At 41.5% G+C, this 23,625-nt stretch overlaps 1 protein-coding gene across 1 annotated transcript; it reads right to left on the reverse strand.

Annotated features, from left to right (window-relative positions):
• Positions 1 to 10,980: 10,980 nt before the first annotated feature.
• On the reverse strand, positions 10,981 to 15,323 carry LOC140711992 (endogenous retrovirus group K member 8 Rec protein-like). Its single transcript, XM_073017394.1, has 2 exons — positions 13,437 to 15,323; positions 10,981 to 11,746 (listed from the first exon to the last, which is right to left on the reverse strand). Exons 1-2 carry the CDS (start codon positions 13,695 to 13,697, stop codon positions 11,474 to 11,476), a joined length of 534 nt encoding a protein of 177 aa, XP_072873495.1. The 5' UTR covers positions 13,698 to 15,323; the 3' UTR covers positions 10,981 to 11,473.
• Between the last annotated feature and the right edge of the window lie 8,302 nt (positions 15,324 to 23,625).

Here is a 23,625-nt window from a genome sequence, read left to right on the forward strand (position 1 = left end):
CTCTGCATTAACATGCCGCTGGCTCTTCTCCAGCTTTATCTCAGCCACTTCCCTGTTGACCACTGTCCTCTGGCCACAATGGAGGCTTTTTAGATGGAGCTTCGCTCTGTCACCCAAGCAGTGGGGTGATCTTGGCTCACTGCAACCTCCGCCTCCCGGGTTCAAGGGATTCTCCTGCCTCAGCCTCCTGAGTAGCTGGGACTACTGGCATGTGCCACTATACCTGGCTAATCTGTTGTATTTTTAGTAGAGACAGGGTTTCACCATCTTAGCCAGGATGGTCTCGATCTCCTGACCTCATGATCTGCCCACCTCGGTCTCCCAAAGTGCTGAGATAACAGGCGTGAGCCACCTCGCCCTGCCAAGTTTGGCTATCTTTCTAAACAGGGTTTACCTGGAACTCTTTTCCCGTAACTCGTTCATTGTCTTGCTAACTTTACTTGCCCTGCAGATCTCAACAGGCATATTACTTCATCAAAGTGGTCTTTCCTATCCTTGCCCCACCTCTCTCAATCTGAATTGTCCCATTACAATTACTCCCTCTTATCACAGTTTTTCACTGGGTATTCATTTGTATGTTTATTTAATTAACACTTGACTCCCTCAATTGTGTAAAATACATGAAACCATGAGAAAGATTAGCCACTTGAATGTTATTTAGAGAGCAAAAGAGGAATCATTACTCTCATTGCACCTGTTATTTCCTCACTAGCACTTGTCACAATTATATAACTTCTTAATATAATACAAATGTATTTATAGATATTTTGAATGTTTATTTGCTGATATCTGTCTCCTCCATTTGCCTATATCTCCAAGAGGATAGGGAATATGATTGTTTTGTTCTCTCTTATATCCTCAATGGCTACATAAAGAGCCCAGAGCAGAGCAGAATCCCAACAATTTTTTGTGGTTAGAGAACAGGATAGGTGGATGAATGGATGCATAAATGGATGGATGAATTAATGAATAAAATAAACTTTGTGGTTAGTCTTCCCTCCAAGAAAAGGACTTAGAGTTTGAACTTTGCAATAAAAAATCAGTTTTTGAATAAATATATGCCTAACCTAACCATTCTGCCTTCTCAATCTTCCCAGTGTAGAATGATTTATAAATGTTCCATGAGAAAACACTGAGACAGTATGTCCTGGACCCCAGTGTAGGAAAAGATGGTATACACAGTTACTCCTACTATTTTCTTACAGTCTCATCTTTAATTATTCCCACAAATATTACATTTTGCTGCATGAAGCCAAGGTTCTCTCTCCTACAGCTGTTCCATTCTTCCCATCTCTGTGTCTTCAACCCAACTACCTGGTACCTTCTGTGGTTTGAACACAGTGCCAACCACAACAGGCCTGCCTCAAATAAGCAAGGGGAAAAGTCAAAGACTCCTGTTAATGATAGACTCCTTGGGTAATCTTGGATCAATAGATCTCATAGAAACACAGTATCCCAGGATGAAAAAACATTAAAATACATACTTAAGATGACTCAGGCCAGGTGCGGTGGCTCACACCTGTAGTCCTAGCACTTTGGGAGGCTGAGGTAGGAGGATCCCTTGAGGTCAGGAGTTCAAGACCAGCCTGGCCAACATGGTAAAACCCCATCTCTACTGAAAATACAAAATTAGCCAAACCTGAGCAGAGATTGCACCACTGCACTCCAGCCCAAGTGACAGAGCGAGACTCATCTAAAAAAAAAAAAAAGACTCATATGTAGTTTAGTTCAATTGCATATGTAATATTTGAATCTATTTTACAATTAAGACTTGTAGAAGCAAAAAGAAAATGACATATGTAAAAATTTAAACAAGAACACTCTGTCTTTAGTCTTCACTACCTTATCCCAAGAACCTACCACAGGCAAATAAATCTCAGATTTCCTTTCCTAACACAAAAGCAGACTATTGTCAATTGCAAAGTTAACAGACTGAAAAGAATGAGAATCATAAATGAATCAATAAACAATGAGTGTTTGTCTAATCTTTTTATTGACATATTCACAGAAGAGGATTGAAGAGTCCAGCATTGTTTATTGACAATCCATTAGCCTTGTTTTGTTGAACATAAGATTGGATCTTGATTTACTCAACATGCAAATCTATATTTGTATATATCTTTGTGGCTTTCAATTTATAATTTGGGAGATTTCTCTAGACTATAGTCAAGATACTCTAAAGAATATCAAATTACTGTGTTATATCAAATTAGTAACTATCAATTTTTCCTACACAGGGATTAGCAGCACACCATCTTGAACCTCTCCCTTGAATAAGTTACTCATATTAAATCTTTAAACAGAAATAGTCCAAAATTTTTCAGGGAGTTATTAAATTAAGAATTTTCTATTGTTAGTGATGAAGCATTCCCTTTTAATCTCCCAAGGTTCTAACATCATGGAAGAAAATATTAGCAGTAAAGTCCCTTAGGAAGTGTGCATAGTGGACCCTATCATCCGCTGTGTTCTTCCCAGTGACAGTCCACGAGAATCATGGAGAGCAACATGATGGGATTTTACAAAACGATAAGGTCTCCAACAAACAGAACTTCAAAAGTTTTGAGTGGATCATGAGCTACCATTTAAAGTACTTATTTAAGGAAACTGTACTTAAAATGAGTTGTGTGTACTTTGTATGTTTATTTCCTTCTAATATTTGTGTTTCCATCCCATGTTCGTGAATGGGTAGAATCAATATTGTGAAAATGACCATACTGCCAAAAGCAATCTACAAATTCAATGCAATTCCCATCAAAATACCATCATCATTCTTCACAGAACTAGAAAAAACAATCCTAAAATTCATAAGAACAAAAAACAGCCCACATAGCCAAAGTAAGACTAAGCAAAAGAACAAATCTGGAGGTATCAGATTAGCCAACTTCAAACTATACTATACTACAAGGCAATAGTTCCTAAAACAGCATAATACTAATATTAAAATTGGCACATAGACCAATGGGACAGAATTGAGAACCTAGAAATAAAGCCAAATACTTATAGCCAATTGATCTTTGACAAAGCAAACCAAAACATAAAGTAGGAAATGAACACTATTCAACAAATGGTGCAGGGATAATTGGCAAGCCACACATAGAAGAATGAGGTTGGTTCCTCATCTCTCACCTTATTAAAAAAATCAACTCAAGATGGATCAAAGATGTAAATCTGAGACCTGAAATCATAAAAATTATAGAAGATAACATCCAAAAAACCCTTCTAGACATTGGCTTAGGCAAAGAGGTCATGACCAAGAACCCAAAAGCAAATGCAACAAAAACAAAGATGGATAGATGAGACGTAATTAAACTAAAAAACTTCTGCACAGCAAAAGAAATAATTAGCAGAGTAAACAGACAACCCACAGAGTAGGAGAAAATATTCCCAAACTATGCATCCAATAAAAAACTAATATCCAGAATCTACAAGGAACTCAAACTAATTAGCAAGAAAAAAACAAATAATCCCATCAAAAAGTGGGCAAAGGACATGAATAGACAATTCTCAAAAGAAAATATACAAATGGCCAACAAACAGGCTCAACATCACTAATTATTAGGGAAATGCAAATCAAAATCACAATGAGATACAACCTTACTCCTGCAAGAATGGCCATAATTGTAAAATCAAAAAAATAATAGATGTTGGCATGAATGTGGTGAAACGGGAACACTTTTACACTGCTGGTGGGAATGTAAACCAGTACAACCACTATGGAAAACAATACGCATATTCCTTAAAGAACTAAAAGTAGAACTTCAGTTTGATCCAGCAATTCCACTACTGTGTATCTACCCAGAGGAAAAGAAGTCATTATATGAAACAGACACTCGCACACACGTGTTTACAGCAGCACAAATGGCAAACACATGGAACCAGCCTAAATGCCCATCAACAAATGAGTGGATAAAGAAAATGTGATATAGATATAGATGTGAAGGGGTGGCCTGCCCCTCCACACCTGTGGGTGTTTCTCGTAAGGTGGAACGAGAGACTTGAGAAAAGAAATAAGACACAGAGACAAAGTATAGAGAAAGAAAAGCGGGGGCCCAGGGGACCGGCGCTCAGCTTACAGAGGACCCACGCCGGCACCGGTCTCTCAGTTCCCTTAGTATTTATTGATAATTATCTTTACCATCTTAAAGACAGGGGAGTGGCAGGACAATAGGATCAAAGAAAAAGAGGAAATCGGCAGTAAGACATATGAACAAAACCTCTGAGACATGAATAAGTTTAAAGGAAAATGCTGTGCCTTGAGATGCATATGCAAACATCTCCATAAACCTTTTAGTAGCATTGTTTCAGTCTATCACATGGGGAGAAACCTTAGACAACACCTAGCTTTCTTAGGCAGAGGTCCCTGCGACCTTTGGCCGTGTACGTGTCCTTGGGTAGTTGAAATAAAGAGAATGGTGATGACTTTTAACCAGCAAGCTGCCTTCAGACATTTGTTTAACAAAGACACATCCTGCACAGCCCAAAATCCATTCAACCTTGAGTCACCGCAGCACATGTCTCTTGCAAGGACAAGGTTGGGGGTAGGGTCACAGATGAACAGTATCTCAAATACAGAACAAAGAACAAAATGGAGTCTCTTATGTCTACTTCTTTCTATATAGACACAGTAACAGGCTGATCTCTCTTTCTTTTCCCCACATTTCCCCCTTTTCTTTTCAACAAAACTACCATTGTCATCATGACACCGAGATTACATACTTCACAAAGTAATAGAATATTTTTTTTTTTTTTTTTTTTTTTTTAATTTATTTATTATTATTAAACTTCAAGTTGTAGGGTACATGTGCACAACGTGCAGGTTTGCTACATATGTATACTTGTGCCATGTTGGTGTGCTGCACCCATCAACTCGTCATTTACATCAGGTATAACTCCCAATGCAATCCCTCCCCCCCCCCCCCCCCCATGATAGGCCCCGGTGTGTGATGTTCCCCTTCCCGAGTCCAAGTGATCTCATTGTTCAGTTCCCACCTACGAGTGAGAACATGCGGTGTTTGGTTTTCTGTTCTTGTGATAGTTTGCTAAGAATGATGGTTTCCAGCTGCATCCATGTCCCTACAAAGGACACAAACTCATCCTTTTTTATGGCTGCATAGTATTCCATGGTGTATATGTGCCACATTTTCTTAATCCAATCTGTCACTGATGGACATTTGGGTTGATTCCAAGTCTTTGCTATTGTGAATAGTGCTGCAATAAACATACGTGTGCATGTGTCCTTATAGCAGCATAATTTATAATCCTTTGGGTATATACCCAGTAATGGGATGGCTGGGTCATATGGTACATCTAGTTCTAGATCCTTGAGGAATCGCCATACTGTTTTCCATAATGGTTGAACTAGTTTACAATCCCACCAACAGTGTAAAAGTGTTCCTATTTCTCCACATCCTCTCCAGCACCTGTTGTTTCCTGACTTTTGAATGATCGCCATTCTAACTGGTGTGAGATGGTATCTCATTGTGGTTTTGATTTGCATTTCTCTGATGGCCAGTGATGATGAGCATTTTTTCATGTGTCTGTTGGCTGTATGAATGTCTTCTTTTGAGAAATGTCTGTTCATATCCTTTGCCCACTTTTGGATGGGGTTGTTTGTTTTTTTCTTGTAAATTTGTTTGAGTTCTTTGTAGGTTCTGGATATTAGCCCTTTGTCAGATGAGTAGATTGCAAAAATTTTCTCCCATTCTGTAGGTTGCCTGCTCACTCTGATGGTAGTTTCTTTTGCTGTGCAGAAGCTCTTTAGTTTGATGAGATCCCATCTGTCAATTTTGGCTTTTGTTTCCGTTGCTTTTGGTGTTTTAGACATGAAGTCTTTGCCCATGCCTATGTCCTGAATGGTACTACCTAGGTTTTCCTCTAGGATTTTTATGGTATTAGGTCTAACATTTAAGTCTCTAATCCATCTTGAATTAATTTTCGTATAAGGAGTAAGGAAAGGATCCAGTTTCAGCTTTCTACTTATGGCTAGCCAGTTTTCCCAGCACCATTTATTAAATAGGGAATCCTTTCCCCATTTCTTGTTTCTCTCAGGTTTGTCAAAGATCAGATGGCTGTAGATGTGTGGTATTATTTCTGAGGACTCTGTTCTGTTCCACTGGTCTATATCTCTGTTTTGGTACCAGTACCATGCTGTTTTGGTTACTGTAGCCTTGTAGTATAGTTTGAAGTCAGGTAGCGTGATGCCTCCAGCTTTGTTCTTTTGACTTAGGATTGTCTTGGAGATGCGGGCTCTTTTTTGGTTCCATATGAACTTTAAAGCAGTTTTTTCCAATTCTGTGAAGAAGCTCATTGGTAGCTTGATGGGGATGGCATTGAATCTATAAATTACCTTGGGCAGTATGGCCATTTTCACGATATTGATTCTTCCTATCCATGAGCATGGTATGTTCTTCCATTTGTTTGTGTCCTCTTTGATTTCACTGAGCAGTGGTTTGTAGTTCTCCTTGAAGAGGTCCTTTACATCCCTTGTAAGTTGGATTCCTAGGTATTTTATTCTCTTTGAAGCAATTGTGAATGGAAGTTCATTCCTGATTTGGCTCTCTGTTTGACTGTCACTGGTGTATAAGAATGCTTGTGATTTTTGCACATTAATTTTGTATCCTGAGACTTTGCTGAAGTTGCTGATCAGCTTAAGGAGATTTTGGGCTGAGACAATGGGGTTTTCTAAATATACAATCATGTCGTCTGCAAACAGGGACAATTTGACTTCTTCTTTTCCTAACTGAATCCCCTTGATTTCTTTCTCTTGCCTGATTGCCCTAGCCAGAACTTCCAACACTATGTTGAATAGGAGTGGTGAGAGAGGGCATCCCTGTCTTGTGCCAGTTTTCAAAGGGAATTTTTCCAGTTTTTGCCCATTCAGTATGATATTGGCTGTGGGTTTGTCATAAATAGCTCTTATGATTTTGAGGTACGTTCCATCAATACCGAATTTATTGAGCGTTTTTAGCATGAAGGGCTGTTGAATTTTGTCAAAAGCCTTTTCTGCATCTATTGAAATAATGATGTGGTTCTTGTGTTTGGTTCTGTTTATATGCTGGATTATGTTTATTGATTTGCGAATGTTGAACCAGCCTTGCATCCCAGGGATGAAGCCCACTTGATCATGGTGGATAAGCTTTTTGATGTGCTGCTGAATCCGGTTTGCCAGTATTTTATTGAGGATTTTTGCATCGATGTTCATCAGGGATATTGGTCTAAAATTCTCTTTTTTTGTTGTGTCTCTGCCAGGCTTTGGTATCAGGATGATGTTGGCCTCATAAAATGAGTTAGGGAGGATTCCCTCTTTTTCTATTGATTGGAATAGTTTCAGAAGGAATGGTACCAGCTCCTCCTTGTACCTCTGGTAGAATTCAGCTGTGAATCCATCTGGTCCTGGACTTTTTTTGGTTGGTAGGCTATTAATTATTGCCTCAATTTCAGAGCCTACTATTGGTCTATTCAGGGATTCAATTTCTTCCTGGTTTAGTCTTGGAAGAGTGTAAGTGTCCAGGAAATTATCCATTTCTTCTAGATTTTCCAGTTTATTTGCGTAGAGGTGTTTATAGTATTCTCTGATGGTAGTTTGTATTTCTGTGGGGTCGGTGGTGATATCCCCTTTATCATTTTTAATTGCGTCGATTTGATTCTTCTCTCTTTTCTTCTTTATTAGTCTTGCTAGTGGTCTGTCAATTTTGTTGATCTTTTCAAAAAACCAACTCCTGGATTCATTGATTTTTTGGAGGGTTTTTTGTGTCTCTATCTCCTTCAGTTCTGCTCTGATCTTAGTTATTTCTTGCCTTCTGCTAGCTTTCGAATGTGTTTGCTCTTGCTTCTCTAGTTCTTTTAATTGCGATGTTAGAGTGTCAATTTTAGATCTTTCCTGCTTTCTCTTGTGGGCATTTAGTGCTATAAATTTCCCTCTACACACTGCTTTAAATGTGTCCCAGAGATTCTGGTATGTTGTATCTTTGTTCTCATTGGTTTCAAAGAACATCTTTATTTCTGCCTTCATTTCGTTATGTACCCAGTAGTCGTTCAGGAGCAGGTTGTTCAGTTTCCATGTAGTTGAGCGGTTTTGATTGAGTTTCTTAGTCCTGAATTCTAATTTGATTGCACTGTGGTCTGAGAGACAGTTTGTTATAATTTCTGTTCTTGTACATTTGCTGAGGAGTGCTTTACTTCCAATTACGTGGTCAATTTTGGAGTAAGTACGATGTGGTGCTGAGAAGAATGTATATTCTGTTGATTTGGGGTGGAGAGTTCTATAGATATCTATTAGATCTGCTTGCTGCAGAGATGAGTTCAATTCCTGGATATCCTTGTTAACTTTCTGTCTCGTTGATCTGTCTAATGTTGACAGTGGAGTGTTGAAGTCTCCCATTATTATTGTATGGGAGTCTAAGTCTCTTTGTAAGTCTCTAAGGACTTGCTTTATGAATCTGGGTGCTCCTGTATTGGGTGCATATATATTTAGGATAGTTAGCTCTTCCTGTTGAATTGATCCCTTTACCATTATGTAATGGCCTTCTTTGTCTCTTTTGATCTTTGATGGTTTAAAGTCTGTTTTATCAGAGACTAGTGTTGCAACCCCCGCTTTTTTGTGTTCTCCATTTGCTTGGTAAATCTTCCTCCATCCCTTTATTTTGAGCCTATGTATGTCTCTGCGTGTGAGATGGGTCTCCTGAATACAGCAGACTGATGGGTCTTGACTCTTTATCCAGTTTGCCAGTCTGTGTCTTTTAATTGGAGCATTTAGTCCATTTACATTTAAGGTTAAGATTGTTATGTGTGAACTTGATCCTGCCATTATGATATTAACTGGTTATTTTGCTCGTTAGTTGATGCAGTTTCTTCCTAGCCTTGATGGTGTTTACATTTTGGCATGTTTTTGCAATGGCTGGTACCGGTTGTTCCTTTCCATGTTTAGTGCTTCCTTCAGGGTCTCTTGTAAGGCAGGCCTAGTGGTGACAAAATCTCTAAGCATTTGCTTATCTGTAAAGGATTTTATTTCTCCTTCACTTATGAAACTTAGTTTGGCTGGATATAAAATTCTGGGTTTAAAATTCTTTTCTTTAAGAATGTTGAATATTGGCCCCCACTCTCTTCTGGCTTGAAGAGTTTCTGCCGAGAGATCTGCTGTTAGTCTGATGGGCTTCCCTTTGTGGGTAACCCGACCTTTCTCTCTGGCTGCCCTTAAGATTTTTTCCTTCATTTCAACTTTGGTGAATCTGGCAATTATGTGTCTTGGAGTTGCTCTTCTCGAGGAGTATCTTTGTGGCGTTCTCTGTATTTCCTGGATTTGAATGTTGGCCTGCCCTACTAGGTTGGGGAAGTTCTCCTGGATGATATCCTGAAGAGTGTTTTCCAACTTGGTTCCATTTTCCCCCTCACTTTCAGGTACACCAATCAGACGTAGATTTGGTCTTTTTACATAATCCCATACTTCTTGCAGGCTTTGTTCATTTCTTTTTCTTCTTTTTTCTTTTGGTTTCTCTTCTCGCTTCATTTCATTCATTTGATCCTCCATCGCTGACATTCTTTCTTCCAGTTGATCGAGACGGTTACTGAAGCTTGTGCATTTGTCACGTATTTCTCGTGCCATGGTTTTCGTCTCTTTCATTTCGTTTGTGAGCTTCTCTGCATTAATTACTCTAGCCATCAATTCTTCCACTTTTTTTTCAAGATTTTTAGTTTCTTTGCGCTGGGTACGTAATTCCTCCTTTAGCTCTGAGAAATTTGATGGACTGAAGCCTTCTTCTCTCATCTCGTCGAAGTCATTCTCCGTCCAGCTTTCATCCGTTGCTGGCGATGAGCTGCGCTCCTTTGCCGGGGGAGATGCGCTCTTATTTTTTGAATTTCCAGCTTTTCTGCCCTGCTTTTTCCCCATCTTTGTGGTTTTATCTGCCTCTGGTCTTTGATGATGGTGATGTACTGATGGGGTTTTGGTGTAGGTGTCCTTCCTGTTTGATAGCTTTCCTTCTAACAGTCAGGATCCTCAGCTGTAGGTTGTAGCTGTAGGAGATTGCTTGAGGTCCACTCCAGACCCTGTTTGCCTGGGTATCAGCAGCAGAGGCTGCAGAAGATAGAATATTTCTGAACAGCGAGTGTACCTGTCTGATTCTTGCTTTGGAATCTTCCTCTCAGGGGTGTACTCCACCCTGTGAGGTGTGGGGTGTCAGACTGCCCCTAGTGGGGGATGTCTCCCAGTTAGGCTACTCAGGGGTCAGGGACCCACTTGAGCAGGGAGTCTGTCCCTTCTCAGATCTCAACCTCCGTGTTGGGAGATCCACTGCTCTCTTCAAAGCTGTCAGACAGAGTCGTTTGCGTCTGCAGAGCTGTTGCGTTTGTTATTATTTACTGTGGCCTGTCCCCAGAGGTGGAGTCTACAGAGACAGGCAGGTTTCCTTGAGCTGCTGTGAGCTCCACCCAGTTCGAGCTTCCCAGCAGCTTTGTTTACCTACTTAAGCCTCAGCAATGGCGGGCGCCCCTCCCCCAGCCTCGCTGCTGCCTTGCCGGTAGATCACAGACTGCTGTGCTAGCAATGAGGGAGGCTCCGTGGGTGTGGGACACTCCCGGCCAGGTGTGGGATATGATCTCCTGGTGTGCCTGTCTGCTTAAAGCGCAGTATTGGGGTGGGAGTTACCCGATTTTCCAGGTGTTGTGTGTCTCAGTTCCCCTGGCTAGGAAAAGGGATTCCCTTCCCCCTTGCGCTTTCCAGGTGAGGCAATGCCTCGCCCTGCTTCAGCTCTTGCTGGTCAGGCTGCAGCAGCTGACCAGCACCGATCGTCTGGCACTCCCCAGTGAGATGAACCCAGTACCTCAGTTGAAAATGCAGAAATCGCCGGTCTTCTGTGTCGCTCGCGCTGGGAGTTGGAGACTGGAGCTGTTCCTATTCGGCCATCTTGCTCCGCCCCAAAGTAATAGAATATTACAAAGCAAGTGGAGGCAGGACGAGATCACAGGATGGCGTTAAAATTAAAAATGAAATTTTGGGCACGCATTGTCATTGATAACATCTTATCAGGAAACAGGGTTTGAGAGCAGACAACCTGTCTGACCAAAATTTATTAGGTGGGAATTTCCTCGTCCTAATAAGCCTGGGAGCGCTACAGGAGGCCGGGGCTTATTTCATCCCTTCGGCTTCAACCGTAAAAGGCGGCACGCCTCCAAGGGGGTCGTTTATAGGCCTACCCTTAGAGCGCATTCTCTTTTTCAGGGATGTTCCTTGCTGAGAAAAAGAATTCAGCGATATTTCTCCTATTTGCATAAGAAAAGAGAAGAAATATGGCTCTGTTCCGTCCGGCTCACCGGCGGCCAGTTCAAGGTTGCCTCCCTTGTTCCCTGAACATTGCTGTTATCTTATTCTTTCTTTCAAAATGCCCAGATTTCATATTGTTCAAACACACATGCTCCACAAACAATTTGTGCAGTTTAAGGCAATCATCACAGGGTCCTGAGGTGACATATACCCTCCTCAGTTTACAAAGAAGATGATGGAATTTAAGAGATTAAAGTAAAGACAGACATAAGAAATTATAAAGGCATTAACTTTGGAGAACAAATAAATGTCCATGAAATCTTCACATTTTATGTTTTTCTGCCGTGGCTTCAGCCAGTCCCTGCATTCAAAGTCCCTGACTTCCCGCAACGTTCTCCCTCCCTTTTCCTCTATATAAATGTGCCATGGCGATGAAGGCTTGTTCGTTCTCTCGATTCTGACGCAGGATTCTTCGACTGGTCCGGCACACTAAAAACAAGCCAATTAAACAGAGACACATAATTCCAAAATTTACTGCAGTAGAGTTTCCAATAGACTTAATCCAAGTCGTGGGGTTTGATCCATAAAGATTTTTTGCCACTTGATCTAACGCCTCAGCTCCAGGCACAAGATTTAAGTGACTTTGAGAGGCTTCAAAAATTTGTTCTTTTAATTTAGAAATGTCTAAAGTGAGATTATCTTCTCTTCCCTGAAGATGGCGTCTAACCATGTCCCAGTGATGTTTAGACTCATTATAAACTTGGGGTGTAATACAAAAATCTGATGTATTCCAGTCACACTGTAACTGAAAACGATGTTCCAAGCTCATGAGTCTATCTCCCATCCAAATGACAGTTTGTCTAAGATCATTAATTTGATTTGCCAATTTTTGATCAATGCCAGATTGTGAATTCCACAACCTTGTGGAATTCTTTTGCCAATTGTCAACAAAGCTTACTGTCTGAACAGAAGAGTGCAATGCAACTCCTGCCACAGTGGCTGTAGCTGTGACTGCAATTAATCCCATAATCACTGCAATTAAAGTAAAAATGAATCTTTTGGATCTATTTAAAACGCCTTTTAATACTTCAGTCAAAATATGGATAGATGGTGAGGCCTCCCATGGTCGGTCCATGGACACAGGGATCCACACGCCTTCTCTTGCTCTCACCAGCAGAATACGGTGCTGCCAATCAAAAGTCGAATCAATGCAAGTAAACAATCTGCAATTTTCACAAGTTATAGTTTGGGAGTCTGGTTTAATAACTATATTTCCTATGACTAACATATAAGGGGGCTTTACACAACTTTGTAAAGGAACTGTTAGACTGGAATTTAGGTTGATAGAGTAAAATGGCTTATAATCTCTTGTTTCTATAGTTTGATTTCCAGACCAAATTCTAAGGCGGTATGAAGCCACAGTAAGCCTCCATAATTCTGGATGTTCAGGACCAAAAACAGGACTTATCATTTTTGGTCTTGGAGTAGAGATTCCTTTTTCTCCCCATATCCAAGGGTAGAAAGACTGTAATTTTTTGTGCTTATGTTTGTCTAAATTTTCCGTAAAGTCACTATCAACAGTTGGACTCACCAGTGCACTGGGACAGAATTGATTTTGTCCTGTGCAACTGTGGTAGAATTGACCTCTAGGTGCCCAATCTATAACAGTTCCAAATGAATTGTTTTGTAATATTACCGCACTATCTGCCACACATTCTTCCCAAACTAAATCTTTTGATTCTCTGGAAATCTCCTTGGGGCAAGGTTTCCCTTTTGGCCTAAATTTTAATGATTTTTGATAAGAAAAGTCTTGTAAATAGTTTACCTGTGGTTTGAGTGACATTCCGCTTACCATGTGATAAGTAAATCTACTGGTGGGACTGACAGTAGGTACTTCTACCAACCAATTTTGAATAGCAGGCATTAAACATCCTGGTGCTCTCCCTAGGCAAATAGGAGGATAACGATACCCAATGGAAATATTTATCATCATTCCTTCTTCCTCCGGTTTGGCAGGGCAACGATCATCTGTGGGACCAGGTACCCACACACTATTATTAACATATACTTCAATAGGATTATCCATCCATGTGACTGCCCGAATTAAGGGCGGGAAAGGCACATAGGCCCAATAGGTATAATTAGTTGCAGCTGCTCCTGCAGGCATGGGGAGACTTACCACCGTTGATACAATCATTAAAGCTGTAAGCAGCATTTTTTCTGGGGTTTGTGTCACCTTTGTGCTAGCTAGGCTTTTTCCAGCTAACAGTGTCAGCTTCTTTAACTGTGCCCAGGTCGGCAGCTCCGCCTTCTTGGTGCGTGGTGACTTCATCTGTTCTTCTGATGCCATCACTTGGCTCATCATGGGAGTCAATGGTGCTCGATTGCGGTGTTTCCGTCTCCGTGGAGGCGCTTTTCTTTGCATCTCCGATGGGTTCATTGTAGAACTTCAAATGTCTAGTGGGTATCCAAACAGGAAGCTGATTTTCTCCTGGTGAAACACAAGCAAAACCTCTTCCCCAGGTTATCACCTTCCCTATTTCCCATGTCTTATTTTTGTTGTCTTTCCACCAAATCAGTTTTCCTTCATGTGGACTGTTCTTTTTACCAGTAAGATGTTGTTCTGCAGAAGTAGTAGTCTGATTTCTATAAATGTTTAAAAAATTTAAAGTATAGAGTGCTAGATTAAGCTGCATCTGAGGAGTGGTACACTCCTTACTGTCTCCCCCTTTTTTTTGTTTAATTAACTGAGTTTTGAGTGTTCTATTAGTTCTTTCAACTATGGCCTGTCCTTGGGAATTATAAGGAATTCCTGTTGTATGTGTAATATTCCACTGATTTAAGAATTTTTGGAAAGCTTTACTACAATAACCTGGTCCATTGTCAGTTTTAATTTTTTCTGGAACTCCCACTACAGCAAAACAAGATAATAAATGTTTTTTAACATGGGAAGTACTTTCCACTGAAACCTGGTGGCTGGTTCTTTATTATTTATGGCTGGTATAGTAAAGGCAAATTTTTCACAATCTTGCTCTGCCAGAGGAATGGTAAAAAAGCAGTCCTTAAGATCAATTATAATTAAAGGCCAGTCTTTTGGGATCATGGCCGGAGAGGGCAATCCGGGTTGAAGAGGCCCCATGGGTTGAATTACAGCATTTACGGCTCTTAAGTCCATTAACATACGCCATTTGCCTGATTTTTTCTGAATTACAAATACAGGAGAATTCCAGGGTGAGAATGAAGGCTCAATGTGTCCCTTTTCTAATTGTTCCTTTGCTAATGAATGTAAAGCCTCCAGTTTTTGCTTCGGTAGCGGCCACTGATTTACCCATACCGGTTTTTCTGTTTTCCAAGTTAATGGAATGGGTTTAGGAGGCGCTATAGTGGCCGCCCCTAAAAAGGATACCCTATTCCTTTTCTTTCTTGATTTTTCTCAGTCTCAATTGGGACTTTAATGCCATTTTCATTTTTTCCTAACCCCTTTCCTGGTATATATCCCATCTTAGTCATGATTTTTTGACTCGTGGGGCTGTATAATGGAGCGGGCATAATGATTTCCGCACCCCATTGCTGTAATAAATCTCGACCCCATAGATTAACAGGAATTGAAGTAATCATTGGCTGAACAGTACTTTCTTGATTATCTGGTCCTAAACAATGTAAAATCATTGTACTTTCATACACTTCTGAAGCTGTGCCTACGCCGACAAGTCTTGTAACAGCCTTTTGTTTAGGCCAATTTTTTGGCCACTGATTTAAAGCAATGACAGAGATATCTGCTCCAGTGTCCACCAACCCTTCAAACTGTTTTCCTTGAATAATGGCCTTACACACAGGTCTGCTCTCAGAGACCAGACTTGCCCAATATGCAGCCTTTCCTGTCGGATCAGTGCTTCCGAACCCTCCTGTTCTTTTTATCTCACTGTTTCCAACTTTAATATAAGGTAGGAGTAATAATTGAGCAATCCTGTCTCCTGGACTGGCACTCCAAGGAATAGAGGAACTAATAACCAATTGAATTTCACCTTTATAGTCTGAACCAACCACACCAGTATGAATTTGAACTCCTTTTAGATTTAAACTTGATCTTCCTAAGATTAGTTCTACAGTCCCCTCAGGCAATGGGCCATATACCCCTGTGGGGATTTTTCGAGGAGGCTCCCCTGGAAGCAGAGAGACTGCTTGTATGGTGCATAAATCTACTGCTGCACTGCCGCTTGTGGCGGGGGATAATTGCTGTATTGTGATAATTGGCTTATTCCCTGAGACACTTGTGACAGTGGGGGTTGTTGTTCCTGAAAACCCTGAGGAACAAAGGGCTGAATTTTGAATGCCCCAGTTTGTTGCGGGGCCTGAGGCTGGCCCCTCCTCTTGTTTCCCGACAGTGGTTGCCCATTTTTATCAAATTTAGAACGACATTGATCACCCCAATGTTTTCCCTTTTTACATCTTGGACATAGGCCAGGTGGCTCTTTATCTGTTCTTGTAGTAGCTTGAGTAGTTACATTTTGTTTATTTGAGACTAGGCAATTCTTTTTTAGATGACCAATTTGACCACAATTATAACATCTTCCCCCAAATGTTCTAACCTGTCCTCCTAAAGCAACTCCTGTGATTGCTTGAGTCATAAGCATAGCTTTATGCATAGCTCCTCCAATTCCATCGCAGGCTTTAACGTACTCTGAGATTACATCTGATCCTGCGGGAACCCTTCCTTTTAGTGGCTTAATGGCTGATTGACAATCAGGATTGGCATTTTCATATGCCATCAACTCCACTATGACCTTACGGGCATTTTCATCGGTAATTGACTTTTGAGCAGCATCTTGAAGTCTTGCTACAAAATCAGGGTAGGGCTCTTTAGAGCCTTGTCTTATTGTATTAAAGGAGGGGCAGGCGGTTCCTGGGTCTTGGATTTTCTCCCAGGCCCTAAGGCAGATAGCCCTGATTTGCTCAATGGCCTCATTTGGCATTATTACTTGTTGGTCAACAGTGCTCCAATTTTGACCTATTCCTAATAGTTGATCTGCATCTATGTCAATTGGAGGATTGGCAGTCCTATTTTTTCGGACCTGTACTTGTGCCCCATCAATCCACCAAGTCTTAAATTGTAAAAATTGAGAGGGTGAGAGAGAGGATTTTGCCAGAATCTCCCAATCATAAGGAATGAGTCTATGTCCATGAGCAATGGAATCTAATAATGTTCTCATGTAAGGAGAGTTGGGTCCATACTGTTTTACTCCCTCTTTCATTTCTTTTAGCATTTTTATAGAAAAAGACTTATATCTGGCTTCAGCTACGGGAAGCTCTCCCTCTAGGGCTCCTTCTCCAGGTGGTCTTGCTTCTAATATTACTGGGAATTGCCACGCCTCAATATCTCCTTGTTTTCTTGCCTCATCAATAATTTTATGTAACGTACTACCCTGTGTACTAGGCGGTGCTGTAGGATTAAGTCTCATGGTGGGCGGCTGAGGATATGGCACCCTGCCCTGTGGCACTGGAAATGTTCCTGGCTGTCCATACTGATTTTCTGGGGGCTGCCAATACTGCAGTTCAGCTGGCGGCCAGTATTGATAGGCTACTGGTGGCTGGGTCTTATTTTCTACCGGCTGATAATGTGGACACTGCATTTGGATTGGCATTGCCATGACAGAGACTCTATCTTTTCCTATTTGATCTTCTTTTGGAGTTAGTACTTGTTTAACCTGCATTTGAGGTTGTAAAGTTACAGGCATCTGAGCTGCTGGAAGAGGAGTTGGCCATCGTGGTTTAGACTCTGATGGCTTTGCTAATTTTGGATCTTTTTCCTCTAATTTTAACGTTTCAGGATATATTACCTCCTGTAATTGATTATTGTCAACATTTTGCGTTGACTGAGCCATTACCGGCTCTGATACACATTCACAGTGTGAACTTTCCTTTCCTTTCCAGGATTCTATCCCTGCCTCTTTTTCACAATCTACTGCACAGCTTTTAGGGACATCAGAAATTGGAACGCTATCTTCTTCTGTTTGAAATGGTTCTAAAGCTACTTTAATAATGACCCAATCATTCCATACTGTAAGCGGAATGTTTTTACCTTCCCTACTTGCTTGTTTTAATTCTTTGCCAATTTTTTCCCAATCTTTTAGATCTAAAGTTCCCTGTTCTGGAAACCATGGACAAAACTGCTCTATTGTTTGAAATAGCGTAATTAGATTTTTGGTAGAGACTTTAACTCCCCCTCTCTTTAAGAGAATTTTAATAAAGCTGCGATAAGAAGCATATTTACTCTTAGTTTGCCCCATTGTTACCCTAGGTTCTTCCGAGCACACAAGCTTACCGCAAGGCTGACTGTAGACATACTCGGGAGTCTCTCGTCGACTTGTCCTCAATGACCATGCTCCAGCGTACCTTCACCTTAGAGAAAAGCCTCCACGTTGGGCACCAGATGAAGGGGTGGCCTGCCCCTCCACACCTGTGGGTGTTTCTCGTAAGGTGGAACGAGAGACTTGAGAAAAGAAATAAGACACAGAGACAAAGTATAGAGAAAGAAAAGCGGGGGCCCAGGGGACCGGCGCTCAGCTTACAGAGGACCCACGCCGGCACCGGTCTCTCAGTTCCCTTAGTATTTATTGATAATTATCTTTACCATCTTAAAGACAGGGGAGTGGCAGGACAATAGGATCAAAGAAAAAGAGGAAATCGGCAGTAAGACATATGAACAAAACCTCTGAGACATGAATAAGTTTAAAGGAAAATGCTGTGCTTTGAGATGCATATGCAAACATCTCCATAAACCTTTTAGTAGCATTGTTTCAGTCTATCACATGGGGAGAAACCTTAGACAACACCTAGCTTTCTTAGGCAGAGGTCCCTGCGACCTTTGGCCGTGTACGTGTCCTTGGGTAGTTGAAATAAAGAGAATGGTGATGACTTTTAACCAGCAAGCTGCCTTCAGACATTTGTTTAACAAAGACACATCCTGCACAGCCCAAAATCCATTCAACCTTGAGTCACCGCAGCACATGTCTCTTGCAAGGACAAGGTTGGGGGTAGGGTCACAGATGAACAGTATCTCAAATACAGAACAAAGAACAAAATGGAGTCTCTTATGTCTACTTCTTTCTATATAGACACAGTAACAGGCTGATCTCTCTTTCTTTTCCCCACAAGATGGCTATAGATATAGGTATATGCACCATGGAATACTACTCAGCCATAAAAAGGAATAATGAGATAATGGCATTTGCAGCAACCTAGATGGAGTTGGGGACCATTATTCTAAGAGAAGTAACTCAGGGGAAAAAAAAAATCATATATTCTCACTTATAAGCAGGAGCTAAGCTATGAGGGTGCAAAGGCATAAGACTAATATAATGGACTTCGGGGACTGTATTAGTCAGGGTTCCCTAGAGGGACAGAACTAATAGGATAGGTATATATATGAAGGGAAGTTTGTTAAGGAGCATTGACTTACACAATCACAAGGTGAAGTCCCACAATAGGCCATCTGCAAGCTGAGGTGCAAGGAAGCCAGCCCGAGTCTCAAAACCTGTCAGTAGGGACACTGACAGTGCAGCCTTCAGTCTGTGGCCAAAGACCCAAAAGCCCAAAAGCTGGGCTGAGAGTCCAAAAGCTGAAGAACTTGGAGTCTGATGTTCCAGGGCAGAAAACATCCAGCATGGAAGAAAGATGAAGGCTGGAAGACTCAGCGAGTCAGTTCATTTCACTTTCTTCCACCTGCTTTATTCTAGCCGCATTGGCAGCTGATTAGATGGTGCCCACCCAGATTGAGGGTGGGTCTGCCTCTCCCAGTTCACTGACTTAAATATTAATCTCCTTTGGCAATACCCTCACAGACACACCTAGGAACAAGACTTTGCATCCTTCAATCCAATCAAGTTAACACTCAATATTAACCATCACAGGGGCTTAAGGAGAAGGGTGGTAGGGGAGTGAGGGATAAAAGACTACACACTGGGTACAGTGTACACTGCTTAGGTGATGGGTGCACCAAAATCTCAGAAATCACCACTAAATTACTTTAGCATGCAACCAAACACCTCTGTTCCCCCAAAATTATTGAAATAAAAATTTAAAAATAATAATGTTTGTGCCTGCATATTAGCCAGCAAACATATTTCAAAGCACTCTGAACCATGTAACAGAAAAATAAATGTCTTTGTGGTCATATAGATCCTCGTTTGAATTACCCACTAATTATTTACTTACTTTGACAAATTACTTCCTTTCTCTGAACTAGAATTTTTCTAGCAGAATAGAGAGATAACAATACCTAAATAGTCTAGAACCATAATGGCACATAGTAGATGTTCATTCTGTTTCAGTTCCCTTCATCTGTGTAAAAGTTAAGTGAGAATGGTATTATTATTAATACACTTGAATATAAAGTCAAGAACAAAACATACACTTAAAACAAACTGAAAATAACCCTCAAAAAGAATCAAGTATAGGCAGGGCATGGTGGCTCATGCCTGTAATCTCAGCACTTTGGGAGGCCCAGGTGGGTGGATCACGACGTCAAGAGATCGAGATCATCCTGGCCAACATGGTGAAACTCTGTCTCTACTAAAAATACAAAATTAAGCTGGACATGGTGGCACATGCCTGAAGTCCCAACTACTTGGGAGGCTGAGGCAAGAGAATCATTTGAACCTGGGAGGCGGAGGCTGCAGTAAGCTGAGATCGTGCTACTGCACTCCAGCCTGGTGACAGAGAAAGACTCCATCTCAAAAAAAATAAAAAGAAAGCAAGCATCAAGTATATAGTTACGTACTCACATAAGGAGCTGTCCAAGATATTGTTAAGTGGAGAGAAAAAAAAAGTTTAAAAATAATATGTGGGGGGCGGAGCAAGATGGCCGAATAGGAACAGCTCCAGTCTCCAACTCCCAGCGCGAGCGACACAGAAGACCGGCGATTTCTGCATTTTCAACTGAGGTACTGGGTTCATCTCACTGGGGAGTGCCAGACGATCGGTGCTGGTCAGCTGCTGCAGCCCGACCAGCGAGAGCTGAAGCAGGGCGAGGCATTGCCTCACCTGGAAAGCGCAAGGGGGAAGGGAATCCCTTTTCCTAGCCAGGGGAACTGAGACACACAACACCTGGAAAATCGGGTAACTCCCACCCCAATACTGCGCTTTAAGCAGACAGGCACACCAGGAGATCATATCCCACACCTGGCCGGGAGTGTCCCACACCCACGGAGCCTCCCTCATTGCTAGCACAGCAGTCTGTGATCTACCGCCAAGGCAGCAGCGAGGCTGGGGGAGGGGCGCCCGCCATTGCTGAGGCTTAAGTAGGTAAACAAAGCTGCTGGGAAGCTCGAACTGGGTGGAGCTCACAGCAGCTCAAGGAAACCTGCCTGTCTCTGTAGACTCCACCTCTGGGGACAGGGCACAGTAAATAATAACAAACGCAGCAGCTCTGCAGACGCAAACGACTCTGTCTGACAGCTTTGAAGAGAGCAGTGGATCTCCCAACACGGAGGTTGAGATCTGAGAAGGGACAGACTCCCTGCTCAAGTGGGTCCCTGACCCCTGAGTAGCCTAACTGGGAGACATCTCCCACTAGGGGCAGTCTGACACCCCACACCTCACAGGGTGGAGTACACCCCTGAGAGGAAGATTCCAAAGCAAGAATCAGACAGGTACACTCGCTGTTCAGAAATATTCTATCTTCTGCAGCCTCTGCTGCTGATACCCAGGCAAACAGGGTCTGGAGTGGACCTCAAGCAATCTCCTACAGCTACAACCTACAGCTGAGGATCCTGACTGTTAGAAGGAAAGCTATCAAACAGGAAGGACACCTACACCAAAACCCCATCAGTACATCACCATCATCAAAGACCAGAGGCAGATAAAACCACAAAGATGGGGAAAAAGCAGGGCAGAAAAGCTGGAAATTCAAAAAATAAGAGCGCATCTCCCCCGGCAAAGGAGCGCAGCTCATCGCCAGCAACGGATCAAAGCTGGACGGAGAATGACTTCGACGAGATGAGAGAAGAAGGCTTCAGTCCATCAAATTTCTCAGAGCTAAAGGAGGAATTACGTACCCAGCGCAAAGAAACTAAAAATCTTGAAAAAAAAGTGGAAGAATTGATGGCTAGAGTAATTAATGCAGAGAAGCTCACAAACGAAATGAAAGAGACGAAAACCATGGCACGAGAAATACATGACAAATGCACAAGCTTCAGTAACCGTCTCGATCAACTGGAAGAAAGAATGTCAGCGATGGAGGATCAAATGAATGAAATGAAGCGAGAAGAGAAACCAAAAGAAAAAAGAAGAAAAAGAAATGAACAAAGCCTGCAAGAAGTATGGGATTATGTAAAAAGACCAAATCTACGTCTGATTGGGGTGCCTGAAAGTGACGGGGAAAATGGAACCAAGTTGGAAAACACTCTTCAGGATATCATCCAGGAGAACTTCCCCAACCTAGTAGGGCAGGCCAACATTCAAATCCAGGAAATACAGAGAACGCCACAAAGATACTCCTCGAGAAGAGCAACTCCAAGACACATAATTGCCAGATTCACCAAAGTTGAAATGAAGGAAAAAATCTTAAGGGCAGCCAGAGAGAAAGGTCGGGTTACCCACAAAGGGAAGCCCATCAGACTAACAGCAGATCTCTCGGCAGAAACTCTTCAAGCCAGAAGAGAGTGGGGGCCAATATTCAACATTCTTAAAGAAAAGAATTTTAAACCCAGAATTTTATATCCAGCCAAACTAAGTTTCATAAGTGAAGGAGAAATAAAATCCTTTACAGATAAGCAAATGCTTAGAGATTTTGTCACCACTAGGCCTGCCTTACAAGAGACCCTGAAGGAAGCACTAAACATGGAAAGGAACAACCGGTACCAGCCATTGCAAAAACATGCCAAAATGTAAAGACCATCAAGGCTAGGAAGAAACTGCATCAACTAACGAGCAAAATAACCAGTTAATATCATCACGGCAGGATTCACACATAACAATCTTAACCTTAAATGTAAATGGACCAAATGCTCCAATTAAAAGACACAGACTGGCAAACTGGATAAAGAGTCAAGACCCATCAGTCTGCTGTATTCAGGAGACCCATCTCACACGCAGAGACATACATAGGCTCAAAATAAAGGGATGGAGGAAGATTTACCAAGCAAATGGAGAACACAAAAAAGCGGGGGTTGCAATACTAGTCTCTGATAAAACAGACTTTAAACCATCAAAGATCAAAAGAGACAAAGAAGGCCATTACATAATGGTAAAGGGATCAATTCAACAGGAAGAGCTAACTATCCTAAATATATATGCACCCAATACAGGAGCACCCAGATTCATAAAGCAAGTCCTTAGAGACTTACAAAGAGACTTAGACTCCCATACAATAATAATGGGAGACTTCAACACTCCACTGTCAACATTAGACAGACCAACGAGACAGAAAGTTAACAAGGATATCCAGGAATTGAACTCATCTCTGCAGCAAGCAGACCTAATAGACATCTATAGAACTCTCCACCCCAAATCAACAGAATATACATTCTTCTCAGCACCACATCGTACTTACTCCAAAATTGACCACGTAATCGGAAGTAAAGCACTCCTCAGCAAATGTACAAGAACAGAAATTATAACAAACTGTCTCTCAGACCACAGTGCAATCAAATTAGAACTCAGGACTAAGAAACTCAATCAAAACCGCTCAACTACATGGAAACTGAACAACCTGCTCCTGAATGACTACTGGGTACATAACGAAATGAAGGCAGAAATAAAGATGTTCTTTGAAACCAATGAGAACAAAGATACAACATACCAGAATCTCTGGGACACATTTAAAGCAGTGTGTAGAGGGAAATTTATAGCACTAAATGCCCACAAGAGAAAGCAGGAAAGATCTAAAATTGACACTCTAACATCACAATTAAAAGAACTAGAGAAGCAAGAGCAAACACATTCGAAAGCTACCAGAAGGCAAGAAATAACTAAGATCAGAGCAGAACTGAAGGAGATAGAGACACAAAAAACCCTCCAAAAAATCAATGAATCCAGGAGTTGGTTTTTTGAAAAGATCAACAAAATTGACAGACCACTAGCAAGACTAATAAAGAAGAAAAGAGAGAAGAATCAAATCGACGCAATTAAAAATGATAAAGGGGATATCACCACCGACCCCACAGAAATACAAACTACCATCAGAGAATACTATAAACACCTCTACGCAAATAAACTGGAAAATCTAGAAGAAATGGATAATTTCCTGGACACTTACACTCTTCCAAGACTAAACCAGGAAGAAGTTGAATCCCTGAATAGACCAATAGTAGGCTCTGAAATTGAGGCAATAATTAATAGCCTACCAACCACAAAAAGTCCAGGACCAG

Source organism: Chlorocebus sabaeus, chromosome 7 (genome assembly GCF_047675955.1).
Source record: "Chlorocebus sabaeus isolate Y175 chromosome 7, mChlSab1.0.hap1, whole genome shotgun sequence".
NCBI lineage: Eukaryota > Metazoa > Chordata > Mammalia > Primates > Cercopithecidae > Chlorocebus > Chlorocebus sabaeus.